Source organism: Nannospalax galili, unplaced genomic scaffold, assembly GCF_000622305.1.
Source record: "Nannospalax galili isolate Female #2095 unplaced genomic scaffold, S.galili_v1.0 scaffold253, whole genome shotgun sequence".
NCBI lineage: Eukaryota > Metazoa > Chordata > Mammalia > Rodentia > Spalacidae > Nannospalax > Nannospalax galili.
The window spans coordinates 1298019-1316191 of NW_008335287.1; the positions used below are offsets into that span (position 1 = coordinate 1298019).

The following is an 18173-nucleotide window of genomic DNA, read 5'->3' on the forward strand; positions in this document are numbered from 1 at the left end:
TGTGTTGTATTGTCCTTTTCATTTAGTTCCAGGAATACTTTTCTTTCTTAATTTCTTTTTTGACCCATTCATCGCTCAGGAGTGTGTTGCCTAATCTCCTTGTGTTCATGTGGTGATTAGGGCTTCTTCTGGTGTTGATTGTAAGCTTTATTGCATTGTGGTCTGATAGAATGCATAGAATTATTTCAATCTTTTTGTATTTGTTGAGGTTTGTTTTGTGACCCAGTATATGGTTGATTTTGGAGAAGGTTCCATGGGGTGCTGTGTAGAAAGTATGTCCTTTGGTGCTTGGGTGGAATACTCCGTAGATTGCTGTTAAGTCCTTTTGATATATGGTATTGTTTAATTAAGATGTCTCTGTTAACTCTCTGCCCTATTGACCTATCTAATGGAGACAGTGGGGTATTGAAGTCCCTACTATTAATGAGTTGGGATTAATCTGGGTCTTAAAGTCCTGTAGTATTGCTTTTATGAAGTTGGGTGCACCAGTGTTTGGTGAATATATGTTCATGATTGTAATATCTTTTTGATTTATTGTTCCTTTGATCAGAATGAAATTGCCCTCTTTATATCTTCTGATTAGATTTTGTTTAAAGTCTATTTTGTCAGATATTAGAACTGCTACTCCTGCTTTTTTCTTAGTACCATTTGCTTGGTATATTTTTTTCCATCCTTTCACTTTAACATAGTGTCTGTCCTTGAAAGTGATGGGTTTTGTTTCTTAACCCATTTACTTAGTCTGTGTCTTTTGACTGGGGAGTTCTGTCTGTTAATATTTAAAGTTATTAATGAAGGATGTGTATTGAATCCTGTCATTTATATTTTTGTTTACATTCTTGATATAGGTGTACTTTTCCACAGTTATACCTTCATTGAATTTCTTTCCATAACCCCTTGGGTGTAGTCATTCCTTTCTTCAGCTCTTTGTATTGCTTCCAGAACTCGCTGAAAGGCTGGTTTTGTGGACATGAATTCCTTCAGCCTATTTATGTCATGGAAGACTTTTCTTACCCCCTTCGACTATAATAGACATTTTGGCTGGGTATAGTAGTCTGGGTTGGCATCTGTGGTCATTTAAAACTGGAAATACTTTGGTCCAGGCTCTTCTGGCTTTCATAGTTTGCACTGAAAAGTCAGCTGTAATCCTAACGGGTTTTCCTTTATATGTGACTTGTTGTTTCTCTTTTGTTGCTTTTAGGATTGTCTCTTTGTTTTGTACATTTAGTGTTTTTCCTGTGCTGTGCTGTGGAGCGTTTCTTTTCTGGTCTTGTCTGTTTGATGTTCTATATGCTTCTTGTATTTGTATGGGCATGTCTTTCTTTAATTTTGGGAAATTTTCTTCCATGATTCTGTTGAAGATCTGGTCCATGCCATTATCTTGGGATTCTTATGATTTCTTAAATTTTTCATAATCTTTGCTTGAGTTGTCTAGTTCATCCACCTTATGTTCCAGCCTTGATACTCTGTTTTCCATTTCATTCATCCTATTGGTGAGGCTTTCTCCTGTCATTTCTAATTGGCTTACTGAATGTTTCACTTCCTTCTTCATTTCAGCCTGAGTATTCTTCAATATTTCTAACTCTTCTGAATTCATTCAAAAGTTTATCCCTATCTTCCTTCAGTTCTTTGATTTCTTTGTGTGTTCTTTAAATTCACTGAATTCTTTTATTATGTTTTAATTGTTCGAGTTCCATGTCCTGCATTATCTCTAGGGTTTTCTCACTGTATTCCTCTAGAGGACTATTGGCATTTGGTGCGGTTATGTTATCTTGGTTTTTCATGTTATTATTTTTCCTCTGTGATTTTGACATGTGAATTTCTTTTGAAGTTTCTGATTCTTGTGTGAGACTCAGGCCTTAAAGTTTAGGTCTGCTGCTTTTTGTAAACTTTATGTGTCTGTGTGCTTTACTTTTTGGGCATGAAGGGCTCTGGTTCCTCTAAGCTTCCAGTTCTCTCTTTTGATTTTATATTGGAGTGGCCAGATTTTTTGTCTTCAGGAGTTCACACAGAGGCCCAAGTCAGATGAAGATCAGATTCTCTCAGGCTTTCTCCTAAGGTCTGGATCCCTCCAGGATCGATTTTGGCCTCAGGAATTTGGAGGTTGGACTGCCCTGGGAATGGGTCTCAGGAAAGATGCTGGTCTAGGGCAGCTGGTGGCCATGCCACCCAGAGATTCAAAGGAAGATGGGGGCGGGAGGTGGCTCCAAGAGCCCCTGGGGACTGCACTGAGGAGCTGTGTTGGTCTGGATGCAAAGGACCAGGAAGAGGAAAGGTCAGCCCCTGCGTCCAGGAAAGAGGCTGACAGGTTGTGGAGACCCAGGGAGGCAGAGGGAGGTGAGGGTGGGGCCAGGCCCAGAGTGCCCCTGGGGACCCTAGAAAGAACTGTGTACCTTAGGATGCACAGGATCAGGAAGAAGCAGTGGTGGTTCCCCAGGTGTCTGTGGCGCCAAGACAAGGAATGGGACAGGACCCAGGCTAGGAGAAGAGACTGGTGGGGGAGATGGGAGGGTGAGTGAGGCTGGGGGAGTCAAGGCGCGAGGAGGGCCCAATCTACTTACCCAGGATAGAGAAGCCAGCAGGTAGGAGAGAGGCCTGCAGGTCCTGCAGGCCCAGGGCAGCAGATGATTCCCATGTTTTTGTAGCAGACTTTAGGAATGTCAGGTCAAACATACCATATGCTAGTGAATTTTCCCAATATTTAGTTCAGATATATTTTTTAAAATTCTGTAGACAGCTTTATTTCAAAAGTGAATTATTTACTGTATTTAGCAACTTAAAAAAGATTTCTCTGATGCAATTGGCATTGGCAATACAAAAGTGCTTTCTTGTATTGATTTAACAGATGAACTGATTTAGAGTTGTATTTAGACATGAAAAGATAATTACTTCCCAATGTGACTAGAGAGAGCCTATGTCTGGTAGACCATAAACAAGAGGGTTTTCTTTTAAGTAAATGAAATGCTAGCTGTAGACTTAATAGTACTTTTCCTTTCACAGTTAAAAATAGGGTTTATAGAATTTACAATATGAAATTTTGTTACAGATTTACTAACTTACCTTTGGCAATTTAATTTTATAATAAAATTAAAACTTTACTGAAGCTGGTTGCTTTGAGGGCTCTACCTAATGTTCATAAAATACTGAAGTAAGCCTTAGGACTAAAGATAAACACAAAGTCTGCCGTTCATTTTCACAATTCTGTGCTGGGTTACTGTCTGGGAGTCTTTTGGGCCACCCTGGCCGACAACTCAAAGGAAGGTATCTCCTGTCTGGCATTGTTTCATGTTATATAGCCTTTAGCTATACATATGGGCTCTTAAAAATTATATTGGCTCTTTTAATCTTTGGTTATACTTTCCTTTTGGGTGTTTAAGATCCTACAGTTGGCCCAGATAAACCAATTTATTTTTACTCTTAAGGTTGTTTGAGGATCTCTTCCTCAGGGGTCACATGGGCTTGGGAGGAGCCCTTGGCTCCTTTCTTTTATCAGTTCCATCTATACGAAGATAAGTCAAAGGTCCTGCTTGACCATGAATGGCTTCGCTTGGAAGCATGGAGGAAATGTTTCCTCTGTGTTGACTGTCCTCTTTGTAGACTGGACACTGGTTCAAGTCCATCTGGTAGGGTCTCCAAGGCACCCTTGTTCAAGAGGACAGGTGACTCACCACAATTACAGGACATTTTGAGATGCTCATAGTCCCCTGGAACTTAGTCGACCTAGGAGAGCAAGGAGCTGGGAAAATGAACAGCAGACCTCAGTCTTATCTAAAGGAATATTGACAACTGATTGCTGCTAAATGCGGAACAGCTGATCTTCCTAAAACAAGGCTCTCTAGGTAGGCTGACTAGATTCAGCGGATGGACAAACACTGGGGAATGGCTGGGGGCGCCGACAACACAGTGGACAGTAACAGGGATGACAGAGAATATGGGCTGCAGTGGGGGTGGGGGGAGGCTATAGGAGTGTGCCATTTGGGAAGTGGGTCTATAGAAGAATAAGATTGTTTGGGATGTTCTGTATGATGTACACACAGAAAAATCAACAACAGAAAAAAATGACTTATATTTGAGGAGGAAGCATAAAAATTTAACTTCATGTTAATTAGTGGAAGTGATAAACATTACCATTGAAATCTACCTGATGACTTCATATCCATACTCAGGTGCTAAGGATCCAAGTGTAACCAACTGTGACTAGTAATAATCAGATATGTAGAGATTAGAGACACATGTGCAAACATCTAAGCATTAGTAGTACTAAAAAATGATTCTTTCTGTAGAAACAGCATATTTTAAAATGAAATGGAGATCTTTTTTAAAGGTTAAAAACTCATTCAATTCTATTCTCACAGGGTTTATACTGAGTTTAATATTGTATAACTGTATTAATTCAACTATGAACCTAAAAATTTACAGCCACTTTTGAAAGAGATGTATCCTTGCTCTGGAAATTGTTGTTGAATATGTTAAAGCTGTAATGAAATGCCTCTTCTAATGTGGTTATTGAGAGAGAGAGAGAGAGAGAGAGAGAGAGAGAGAGAGAGAAAGAGAGAGAGAGAGAATGAATGAATGATGTTGCCATAAAAAAATTGTAAACCTAAATCCATGACAAAAAATAAAGCCGGAAACATCTTTCTATGTAGTTTTGGCTGCACTGGCCCTTCCCATGTGACTAACTGTACATGCACACAGTGACCATGTGATGGAGGATGGGCACATTGTATATGTCAATCTCAAGGTGGTTACGTTGATAATAAGCTGTTCTGGTAAACATGAAAAAGAAAGATAAGCACAGAGAATTGTTTATTTGATTAGCCACAAAAATGATTTTTCAAAAGAAAATGAAGCAGCCATTTTTCCTGTGTCCCTGTGTTCTTGTTGCCTTTTTTATACACAAGCAAATGATTATTTTCAGGAATGGTTTAACAATTGCTACCTCATTCTTATGGTAGATACTGTGTTTAACCAGTATAATCACCACCCTACAAATGGTGGTATTAGATAGGATCTCACTTGCCCATGATCAGCACTAAAAATATCAGTAATACTGTTGTGAGATTTAGCTGCAGTTTTTCAGTTCTTTGGTTGGGCTTTAGGAATGCCCTAGAAAATTAGGCAGATAGGATGATGGTGTGTGTCACAATGTTTTCCTGTCTTCTGTCTGAATTTTAACCTCCTGTCTGGTTTTATTGATGCTCATTTTTCTCATCAATTTTGTAAAGAATTTTAATATATTTTTATTTTTACATAGAGCTGTAAATTTCTATATAAAATCCAATGGCTAGATCTCTTTTCCTCTCTCTCATCTCATTAGCCCTCTTTTATGGTGAAACTGTGTGGTATTTTTGTGGTTGTTGCTTAGTATTGGTTTTGTTTTATTTTATTTTTGAAGACAAGGTCTTATGTAGCCCAGGCTGGCATTGACCTTGCTATGTAGCTAAGGCCTCCCACCTCCACCTCCCAAGTGCTGGAATTATAAAGGTGTGCTACTATACCTGGCTCTACAGAATATTTTTTTAGTAGTTTGTGATTTGTTAAGTACTGTGAATCTTTCTGATAAAGGTGGACTTGAAGAAAGTCACTGCCCTGGGTGCAGTATAATTTTTGTTCATTTGCTTATTTTTTTAAATGCTAAGTTGAAAATACTCATGAAATAGTCCGTTATTTTTAAATAACAAGTTGAATGTATGTTCTTAGTTTAGAGAGTTTTTAAAGTAAGTAGGAATGTGGTAAATGTCTTTGAATCAATGTTAAAAGTTTTTTTTAATGCAGGAAATCCTGTTTCCTGGAAGTATGAGAAGAGAAGTAGGTGAGAAAAGGGCGAGAGGTGCGTAAAGAGAGCCAGCTGTGCACATTACTTTGTGTTGGCCAAACAAGAGTCCTAGTCTAGTTATATGGTGTCTTCTTGCTTTATAGTCTCTAAAATTTAACAGCCTTTAAGGAAAAAGAATTTAACAGTTTCTTTTTTTCTTTTGAATTGTGTGTGTGTGTGTGTGTGTATGCATGCACATGGAGGTCAGAGGAGGATGCTGGTGCCCTACTCTATCACACTCTGCCTTATTCCTTTAAGAGAGGATCTCTTACTGGACCTGGAGCCAAGCTGGCAGCAAGTTCCAGCCATCCTCCTGTCTCTGTCTCCCCTTCCCCTACTTCCCACACTGAAGTTAGAGGCGTGTGTGTGCCCACACCTGCTTTTTCACATTCATTTTGAGAATTTCAACTCCTTACGCTTGCCCAGTAAGTGCTCTTGCCTACTAAGCCGTCTCTCCAGCCCTGCAGTTTTGTTTTGTTTTATTATGGGTGTATGTGTGTGCTTTGTGTATTTATGTGTGTTGGAGGCACCCATAGATGAGAACATTAGATCTTTGGAGCTGAAGTTACAGGCAGTTGTGAGCCACCACATGTACAAACTGGAAACTGAATTTCAGTCCTCTTGAAGAGAAGACCAGTATGTAGAGTGAGCCTATAGTTTCAATTTTTAAAACTCTGAAACGTAAAATATTTGAAACCCTATCTTCATGGTTTGGGCACAGATCTGAATTGCTGGAAAAATGTTAATTTGAGGGTATAAATGCACAACAGAAATTCTATGTTAGAGGGTAAGGGCACTTGCTATTGAAGCATGAAGACCTGAATTCAAATTTCCAATATCCTAGGTGGCTAGAGAGATGGCTCAGTCATTAAGAGTACGTGCTGCTCTTCTGGAAGACTGGCTTCTAGCACCCACATTGGGCTTCTCAGAACTTACTGTAATTCCATCTCCAAGGGAATCAGACTACTGCTTCTGGCCTACATGGGCACCTGCACGCGTGTGCATACACACACACACACATGCACGCACTCGCACACGCACATAAAAATAAAGTAAGTCCTTTAAAAATAAATTTTATGGTAAATTTCTAGCACTTACTTTTTTGTAAAGTCACCATGCCATAGCTGTAACTACAACTCCGTAGAGAATGAAGACAAGAAGGAGGTTCCTTAGGGCTTGCTAACCACCAGCCTTGTTCCAGGTTTAGTGACACCCTGCTTCAAAGAAACAAGGCAAATAATGATATCTGTAGAATAGAACACTCAACATCTTTCTCTGATCTCCGCCCCCTATGGGGAGTACTCACACACATACATGTGCATACACCACATGCATGCCACATACACAAACAAGTATTGTTTATTGATTTTAATTAATACAGTAAACTAGGAAAGGATAAGTAGAAATTTTGTGCCAATTAAAGTATCAGTAAAAATCACTTGTAATACTAAGGTATTGTTTTCCAGTTTGGTTTTGAACCCAGGATAATATTGAATTGAAGATTTTTTTTTGTGACTTTATAATACAATTGATGACCTTCAATGTCAGATTCTAAATTGGTGTTCAGTGTCAGATTCTAGATTTAGTATATTTAAAACTCAAGTTTTCTAAGTGAAGGAAACTAAGGCAAGAGGTAAGTTTAAGGCCTACTGGGCTGTTGAGTAAGTTCAAAGCCAGCTTATTCAACTTAGTAGAACCCTGTCTTAAAATACTTTTTTAGAAGGCTGAAGATATAGCTCAGTAATAGAGCATTTACCTAGCATGCAAGAGGCCCTACTTTCAAAGCCCCAGTGCTATAAAAAGCTTTTTAAAGGTGTTTTATCAATTAATATTTTTACTCATTTACTTGATTGAAAGAAGTCATGCTTCATGATTACCATTTGAATCACCAAAATCTACAAGATCATCACCTTTGGGTCACTTTTTTGTCACTGTGTGGCACATAGCAAATGGAAAATTTGGCATTGAATTGATTGGGCTTCTGAAATCAATTACTATTTGCACAATGAGCTACATCCAAAATTAGTTTTCCCTTTGATGTCTGTCTTTGACTGGTTTATTTTATAAACTCCAGTAATGTACTTATTCAGAAAACATTTGCTATAGATTGATATTATAAGTATTAATTAAAAGATCTGAATTTTATGCCAGGCATGGTGGCATATACCTCTAATCCCAGAACTTGGGAGGCAGAGGCAGGTGGATCTCTATGAGTTCCAGGCCAGCCTGGTCTACATAATGAGTTCCAGGCCAGCTGTGGTTACAGGGAAATTCTATCTCAAAAAGAACAACAGAAACATCTGAATTTTAGTTTTGTTGAAAGTAATAGAATTGTAGGTTATTGGCATTCATTTAGTATTTATTTATTTTGTCTTTTTGAGACAGGGTCTCCCTGTAGCCCCAGCTGGCCTGGAACTGGCTATGTAGACCAGGCTGGCCTCAAACTCAAGATCTGCCTGTGTCTGCTTCCCACGTGCTGGGAGTAAAGGCATGCACCAGCATGGCTGGCTTGGCATTTATTTTTTAATAGATGTTTTAAAAGAGGGGTTTTTTGAACATCCAGCTGTAGCAAAACATTTATATTAGGTTATATTCACATAATTTTCCATGATATTAAAAAAGTGCAAAAAGTTTTACTACCTTAACCCTTTTAAGTGTATGGTTCAGTTATATGAAGTATATCTATCGTGCTCTGAAACAGAACTTTAGAATATTTATATCTTGCAAAACTAACCCTGTACATCCATTGACTTCTTTGCTGCTCCCCACAGCTTGTAGTAACTAACTTTTGTTTTCACCTGTGAGTTTCTATATTTAGATACTTCACATAAGCAGAATCATGCAGTGTTTATGCTACTCAATTCTTCCACTTACCATAATGTTCTCAGGGATCATGCATGTTGTAGTGTATGGCAAGATTTCTTTTCCCTTTTTAAATATCTAAGCCTGAATCATTTAATTTGTTTCTAAATTCTTTAATATTTCTATGTATGTACAAGCATATGTGTGTACTGATGTATGCGGGTGCACATGTGTGCAGGAAAGCATCCATGTATGCACACTTGCCTGAGGCCAGTGATCAACCTTGGGTGGTGTTCCTCAGGATCTGTCTGCCCTGTTTTTTGACACATGGTCTCTCACTGGGACCTGGGGGTTCACTGGTTTGGCTAACCTGGTTGGCCAGCCAGCCTCAGAGATCCCTCTAGGGGGATCTGTCCCCCTCCCTAGCACTGGGGTTATAAGCCTACAGTTCCACACTGGCTTTTTACACGGATAGTTGGGATTGAATATAGGTCTTCATGCTTGCTCTGCAAACACTACCAACTGAGCTATCTTCCTAGCCCAAAATTTCCTTTTTAAGGCTGCACAGTTTTTATTGTGTGTATATACCACATCATGGTTTTTTTTTTTTTATGTATATAAGTGTATTGCCTGCATGTGTGTAAGTGCACCCGTGTCATGCAATGACTGAGGAGGTCAGAAGAAGGTACCGGATCTCTTGGAACTGGAGTTACAGACTGTTGTTAGCTGCCATGTGGTTGCTGGGATTTAAACCCGGGTTCTCTGCAAGAGCAGTCAGTGCTCTTAACCGCTGAGCCATCTCTCCAGCCCGACATCATGTCTTTCTATTCATCTCTCCATGGATATTTGGGTTGCTTCTCCCTTTTTGCTATTTGAATAGCATAAATCTCTTTGAGACTCCAATATATTCTTGGACATATACCTAAAAGTTGGTTATTAGATAAATATCTAGGACTACTAGAGCACATAGTAAATCTATTTAGTTTTTAAATTTTAAGGAGCTAACACCGTTTTTTCTAGTAACTTCATCCTTTTATAATGTCAACTTAGAGCACAGAGTTCCAACTTTTCTACATCTCTGCCAATTCTCAATTAATTCCTTTTTAAAAAGTAAGAGTCCATATGTATAGCTAAAGGCTACATAACAAGCAACAATGCCAGACAGGCGATACCTTCTTTTGAGTTGTTGGCCAGGGTGGCCAAAGGGATTCCCAGATAGTAACCCAGCATAGAACTGGGAAATTGAACAGCAGACCCCAATCTTATCCAGAGGAATATTGACAACTGATTACTGCTAGATGAGGAACAGCTGACCCTCCTAAAACAAAGACCTCTTAGATTCACCAGAAAGGCAAGTAGTGGGGATTGGCTGGGGGTGCTGATAACACAGCAGACAGTAGCAGGGATATCAGAGTATAAGGGCTCCAGTGGGGGGATGGAGGCTATGGAAAGGTGCCATTTGAGAAGTGGGTGTAAAAAAAAAAAAAAATAGGCCATAGAATGACCAGAAGGTGATATCTCATTGTGGTTTTGAATTGCATTTCTCTGATTACTGGTATTGATCATCTTTTCATGTGATTATTAATAACTGACATCTTTGGATAAATGTTCAAGTCCTTTGCCTATTGTTTAATGATGATATTTGATTTGTAGTTGTTGAATTATAGTTCTGTGTATATTCATACCAGATACATTGTTTTCAAGAATTATTTTTCCATTCCACATGCTGCTTTTAGTCTGTTGATCCTTTGATAAACATGGATGTTTTATGTTTGATGTATTCTTGTTTTTTATTCCATTCCCTGTGCTTTTGGTGTCATGCCCAGCAAACCGCTAAGTCCAATGTCATAAATCTCTTACTAGGATTTCTTCTGGGTGTTTTCAGTTTCTTCGGGCCTTTAGTTCATTTTGAGGCACTTTTGGTTGTTTTAAGGTAAGGTTCCATCATTATTCTTTTTCGTGTGAATATCCAGCACATTCTCATTTGATGGTATATGTGAGAGCTTATTTCCAGAGCTTATTTCTGGCTTCTATTCCATTTGTCTGTGTGTATGTCTTTATGCTTTGATTATGATAGCTTTTAGTACAGTGTGAAGTCAGAAAGTCTGAGGCTTCCAACTTTGCTCCTTTTAAAGATTGTTTTGGTTGTTGAGCGTCCTTTGAAATTTCAGGAGTATTCTTTTCTGCTTCTGAAAAGAATTCTGGGGGCTGGAAGGATGGCTCAGTGGTTAAGAACACTGACCATTCTTGCAGAAGACCCAGGTTTGAATCCCAACACCCACATGGCAGCTAACAACTGTCCATAACTTCAGTTTCAGGGGATCCAATAGCCTCTTCTGTCCTCCCCGGGCATTGTACAACACGGGTGCAACTTACCTACATGTAGGCAATACATGCATACATACAAAATAAAAATCATAAATAAATTTTTTTTTTTGGTCTTTTTGAGACAGCGTCTCCCTGTAGCCCCAGCTGTCCTGGAACTCATTATGTAGACCAGGCTGGCCTGGAACTCTCAGAGATCTGCCTGCCTTTGCCTCCCGAGTGCTGGGATTAAAGGCGTGTGCCATCATGCCCGGCCAATAAAATATTTTTTTAAAGAAAGAATTCTGTTGGGATTTTTATGGGGATTATGTTAAATCTGTATATTTTAGATCATATTGCTGTCTTGACAATATTAAGTCTTCCAATCTGTGTCCATGTGCAGTCTCTATTAGTGTCTTGCAGTGTTTTGTAGTTCTCCGTGTACATAACTTACCTCCAAGGTTAATTTTATTCCTAAGTTGTTTTTTTTTTTAATGTTGTAAATAAAATTGTTTTCCTTGTTTCTTTTTCTGATTGTTTCTTGTTAGAACATAGAAACTCTGGTTTTCTATGTGGCAGTTGCACTGACATTATCAGTTCTGACATCTTTAGGACTTCTACATATGTGATCAGGTCATCTATGATCATATTTTTACTTGTTACCTTCCAATATGGGTGTCTTTTAAATGATTTTTAATGACGTGAACAATGCTTACTTTATTAAGTGAAAATAGTCTGTTAAACTGCGGAATGTGACTCCAGTTCATGTATATGGTAGGAGGAACCTCATAATATTTATAAAAATAGGAAAAACATAAAATACTAATGGTGACTGTGTCTCTATTTAATGGGTTTATGAGTAATTTTTATTTCATTCTTACTATTTTTCTATGTTGGCAAATATTGTTAAAATAGTTTTATTAATGTCAATGCAATAATATAAACGAAACACAAAAAGTTTTTTTATTATTAAAAGGTGATAGCTTCCATTATTGATACTTGTTTAAGATGGCCATATTTTTAGTAGCTTTCTGTGTTAATCATTTTAACAGGGGGCTGGAGAGACGGTTCCATGGTTAAGAGCACTTGCTGCTGTTCTTCCAGAGAACCCAAGTTCAATTCCCAGCACCCACGTGGCACTCACAACTATCTACACATGTGTACAACTCAGGCATACACACACACACATAAAATTAATCATTTAAAAATAATTTTAACTTATGAGCAACAAAGTACATTCAGTAGATTCTAAAAACATAAACCAGTTAAAATTAGGCTGGAGAGATGGCTCCCCCTTCTGACCTCCACAGGCATTGCATGACATGGATGCATTTACATACATGTAGACAATATACTCATACACGTAAAAACAAATATTAAATAAAATAAGAAAAAGTCAAAATTTGAAATAATAGTGGAAAATCTTCTCTCAGTGATATATAGCTTATGGAAGTATTAAAATATATTAACTTATTAGAAGATTCAAGTCAGTCTTAGGAGATTTTAGTAATTTAGCTATCAGTGATGCAGAGCTACCATCCCTTTTGACACCTGATGGACTCCCTTTTGGCTGAAGTGTGTTGCTCATTTCCTAGGAGTTTTAGACAAAGTTCTCTAACCCCTGAACTAACATACACTCCTGCATCCCTTTGACCTTAGTAGTTCCCAGCTTTCTCTGTTAGGCTTTGGTGCAGCCAGCAGCTGCCCTTATCAGAGTGGAGGGAAAACATACCCAAACACTTATCTCCATTCCTGTATAAAGGTTTATTCAGCAGCAAAGTTTTCAGAGTACATCTCAAAGAACCTTAGCCACATTAAGCCTTTTATTCTATATTCTGTTTTAAGACTCTGCTAGTAACTGACAACAGACTTGTTCTCCATGGTTCAAATTTCAAAAGACCAAAAATGGTTATTTAATACCAGGCTTTAGATTAGTCCTGTTCCAGTCAGTTGTCCACCCAGGCTCCCTCAGTGACTAGATAACATGACACAAACAATAGTTCCTGCTGAAGGGAGGGGGAGGGAGATTGTCTTAGGAGAGCTTAGAGATAGGCTGGCACTGTTAGTCCTTTAAAGTGTCATTAACATAAACAGGAAAGTCAGGGAGATAAACTGGCTTTTAAGGGATGTTGATACCTTAGAGAATATTAAATTCAAAGGGCTCACAAGCTGTTCAGATGGAAATGAGAAATAAATGGTCAAAACTGAGAATAAGGAATTCCGTGGTTTTCAACTAACTAGTCTCTTCTTTAACATTGCCTGAATATGATGAAACTTCTTGAATATTAACTCTCAAAACCCATTCATACATGTTACCAAAGTCCCTTTGCATCCTACAAATTCAACATACAGACCCACTAGCTTTCTTATATATCAGTAATGAGGAAGAAATTTGAACTAAGACCTCAACAGTTAAACAGTAAATCAGGACCAGCAAGATGGTTCAGCACATATGCCATCAATCCTGATAGCCTGAGTTCAGTCCTTGGGACCAACATGTTGGAAGGAGAAAACTGACTCCACAGTTATCCTCTCACCTCCACATGTATGTATAGGCACACGTGCACACACATATAAATATAGTAAAAATAATTACTGAATCACAGTAAGCAAAATAAGACAGACCCAGAAAGACACATATCACATGAATTTTGTCATGTGTGAAATCTAGGTTTAGCAACTGTGTGTGTGTGTATGTGTATTTTTTTCCAGTGCCTTGGGATCCATGAATGCTAAGTTAGTGCTCCTACCACTATGTCATAATACCTATATCTTTGTTAACATTTTTATTGTATCTATACATATATATGAGTGACATATATTCTTTGATAGTCATAAATGGGTGTTATATCACTCATCTATCTATATATGAGTGACATGAAGCAAAGGGAGTACTATTTTGGAAGAGAAGAGACCAGTGCAAAGTTGGTGGAAAGAACAAGAAGTGGTGTATGAAGGTGACTGTGACTGAAGTACAATGATAGACATGTGAAAATGTCATAAGGAAACCCATTGTTTGTACTAATTTTTAGAAATGAAAATAAAGATACAGACTGGCTGGGTGAATTAAAAAGATGAAAAACCAGTTGATGACTGTCCATGAGTAACTTACCTCCTCACTGGAAATGACATACATGAACTGAAAGTATAGAAATTAATTTTCCTACCAAATGGATTCCAAAAGCAAGTAAGAGTAGCTATTCTCTGACAAAGCCAACTTCAACCTAAAATTAGAAGAAAAAAAAGATAAAGGTCATTGTATATTAACAAATAGAAGATATAATGATTATAAAGAGATATGTGTTGAATGTTAGTGGACCCAATTTCATAAAAACAAGCACTATTGAACATAAAAGGGCATAGAGGCCTAAATATAATAGTAGTAAGTGACTTTGGGCTGGGGAGATGACTCAGTGAGTGAATTATTTCCTGTGCAAGCATGAGACTTGAGTTTGGATCCCCAGCACTCACATTAAATATGCCAGTTGTGGTGGCAAGCCCATAACCCCAAGCACTGGGAGATGGACACAGGAGTATCTCTGGGGCCCACTGACAGGCTAGTCCTGCCTACAGCAAGTTTAAGGTTCAATGAAAAATTCTGCCTCAAAAAATAAGGTGGTAAGTGATAGAAGAATACACAGGACATTGACCTCTGACCTTTGCGTGCGCACACGCACACACATACACTTGCACTGAAAAATATAGTGGGTGACTACACTACCCCACTTTCATTAATATATAGATCACTCACCCAAAAAACGTTAAGAGATGGGGATTATAGCTCAGTGTGATTGGAGCACTAACCTAGCATGCATGAATCCCTTGGCATCCCTAGGTGTGTGTGGGAAACTTCAGTGTACCTAAACTATATCATAGATCAAATGGGAGTAGATAACCGCAGAATGTTCCATAGAACAGCTGCAAAATACAGTTTTCTCAGCAGTCCATGGAACTTTCCTTTTCATATATATTTTAAATTACATGATGGTCAACTTATTTTGGTTTTCAGGTGATGATTTTTCTTTGATCCAACAAGAAATATTTATGGTTAAAGAATGTAAACATTGCAACATCGTAGCCTACTTTGGGAGCTATCTCAGGTAAAAAAAAAATTTTTTTTAAAGTTTCGATCTGTATTTCATATTCTTTTTCCTATTCTTCCTTTTGTGTGACATTGTATATGTGCCTTTTAAAATAGCGTTGTCCAAAGTTCTAAACTTCATGTGCTTGTCCTCTTTCCTGCTTCATTAATAATAGCACTTCCATCTATATGGCATCCTTTTCTGGTAACCTTAAAGGATGAATGATGATATGCAAGTGTGTGATCATGTTCTAAACCATTTAAAATGGGAACAAAACTGAAACCGATGTGCTCTTGTGTATGCTTAAGACGGATTGCTCTGGCAATTTCCTGTTGCCCTCTCTACAGAGCATCCAACATCTTGGTGTGCTAAGAGTAAGTCTTAGAGCTTAGAGTACTTATTTCAGTAACAGAATTACCTACTGATACAGTTTTCTTTCTTTTTCATATTAGTAGGGAAAAACTATGGATTTGTATGGAATACTGTGGTGGTGGATCACTTCAAGATATTTATCATGGTACTGTTAAAATGATTTTGCATTTTAAAGCCTACTTTGACTTTAATGATTGTTGCTTGATATTTCCAGTTAACCAGGGAAATTAATAGGTAGATTTACTCTCTCTCTCTTTTTTTTTTTACATTCTTCTGTCCCCAGAGTATTGCATTTAAAACTAAGAATTTTTATTGTAGTTCTTGTAGTTGATTTTGCCCAATTCTGAAATGTAAAAATCCATAAGTATTTTTACAGAATAAATTTTACTTTTTAGCTGAGCATGATGGTGCATTCTTGTTAACCTAAATGCTCGGGAGGCACAGTCAGAAGGCTACAAGGCTAACCTGGGCTGAGTATTGAAACCCTATCTTAAAAATAAATAAGAGGTGGGGCATGGTGGTGCATGCCTTTGATCCCAGCACTCAGGAGGCAAAGGCAGGGGCACCAGTGTGCGTTCAAGGCTAGCCTCGTCTTACAAAATGAGTTCCAGGCCAACTAGGGTTACAGGGAGACCCTCTCTCAAAAAGATAAAAAAATAATTAATTTTACATTTTAGATGTAATTTCTAGAAAGTAGAACTATATCCACAAATGGAATTGTCTAAATTCTTTATGAGTGTAATGCAGAGTAAATCATATCAAGAGATTATTTAATAACATAATCACTAAACAGAAAAGTCATTTGTTACTTTAATAATTTGTATTAAAATGTATGCATTTTGAAATGAAAAAGTATTTGGTGTTCTATTAATCAGTTTTCTTAATTGAATTTGACTTTTCTTCATAGTCCTTTTTAAGAATAGTTTTAGTTTTGGCTCTACAGTTCAATTTCCAGTTTGTTGTATTGTTGGCAAGTTCCTAGAGTTTTTAAAACTAAATATGAACCCTTATATTTTTCTTTTCCTTGTTTAATATAGATGTGGGTGAGTGAAGCACATGTTGCAAATATGCATTATATAATTTATTAAGAATTATATGAAGTACTTTAAAAGATTTCTGTGCTAGGGGCTGGAGAGGTGGCTCAGCAGTTAATAACACTGACTGCTCTTGCAGAGGACCTGGGTTCGATTCCCAGCACCCACATGGCGGCTATGAACCGTCCTTAACTCCAGTTCCAGGGGAATCCGAAGCTCTCTTCTGACCTCCGCGCCATTGGAGGGTGCACTCACATACATGCAGGCAATACACTCCCACACATAAAATAAAAATAATAAATAAAATATTTTTTAAAAAAGATTTCTGTGCTTAAGTTTTTACATTGGCAGTTGCATCAGAGATTACAAATGTAGCCACAATAGATGAAAGAACAGATGTGCTGTTCCAGTTTCAATAGTGTTTTGTAACTTATAAAGTTACAAAGTTCTTAAAACATCAGTAGAGCAACAAGCAAATAAACTACACTAGATGAGGTGGAAATCTGTGCAGTACTTAAAGAAATGAAATAGCTTCATATAGGCTGATCTGAATATATCTCTTCAGATGTATGTATGGAGTAGTTGATCATATTAGGCTTTTAAATTGTTATTTTTATAAATACGTATGAATGTAAATGCATGGCAAAATGAAAGGATTATCTACCAAATGCATAAGTCGCTATCTCGAAGGAGGAAAAATAGGGCTTAGAAGTAAAATTCTGAATTTTGATTTAAAAAATGTGTTGTTATATTAATTATAAATTTAAAATTTTTGTCACAAATATCAAAACAGTCTTAATTAATCACTATCTCTATTTTGGTTTGTTGTTTTTTTTTTTTAAATAGGGTCCCCCTGTAACACCAAGTGGCCTAGAACTGGCTTTGTAGATCAGTCTAACCTCAATCTTACAGCGATCTGCCTGGCTCTCTATTTTTTTTTAATTTGCCACATAAATATTACAGGTGAACAAAATATTGTAAATTATGTTGTCTCTTAAGAGTTATAATAAACGCCCACATGGTGGTATATACCTTTAATCTCAGCATTTCAGAAGTAGAAGCAGGAAGATCAAGTCAAGGTCCTTAACTATATAAGGGATTGGTTGGAGACCAGCCTGAGCTAATGAGATCCTGTCTCAAAAACAGTTTTAATAAATGACCCTACTTAAATAAAGAAGAAAAGTGCTCCTTATGTATTGAAACATACTAGAATAACTCTTCTCTTTCCCATTATGATTTTAAAGAAATGTTGTTTAAATAACATTTCTGTGTCATTGATGAAAAATTATTTTCTGATTTTATAAAGAATTATGATGGTGCTAGAGAGATGGCTCAGCAGTTAAGAACACTGGCTGTTCTTGCAGAAGACCCGGGTACAAATCCCAGCACCCACATGGCAGCTAACAACTGTCCATAACTCCAGTTCCAGGGGATCTGACAGTCTCTTCTGTCCTCCGTGGGCATTGCATGACGCAGGAAATACAGGCATACACATAAAAATAAATAATTTTTTTTAAAGTAAATTTTTTAAAGAATTATCATCTTTTATATGGGAAATATTTTGTGATTTTTCTCCATCCATGTTTTTACAAAATGAGAGCTGTTGAAAATATAAACCATGTAGTTGGCGGTCTTATTACTTTCTCTTTCATGCTTAAAGAATTCTGAAACATTAATTTTCATGAAATTTCTGTTTCCAATATTAAAACCTGACATTTTTCATTAAATTGAATTTATGGAGTATCTATTCCTTTAATGTAGCATTTA

The 18173-nt window shown here is 37.4% G+C and overlaps 1 protein-coding gene across 1 annotated transcript in view; it reads left to right on the top strand.

Moving 5' to 3' along the window:
• The window catches only part of Map4k5 (mitogen-activated protein kinase kinase kinase kinase 5), a 138104-nt gene that overhangs the window by 45336 nt on the left and 74595 nt on the right, over positions 1-18173 (top strand). The window contains exons 4-5 of the mRNA XM_008829845.3: positions 14928-15018; positions 15453-15517. Coding sequence (XP_008828067.1) covers positions 14928-15018; positions 15453-15517 — 156 coding nt within the window. The remainder of the gene's footprint in view (positions 1-14927; positions 15019-15452; positions 15518-18173) is intronic.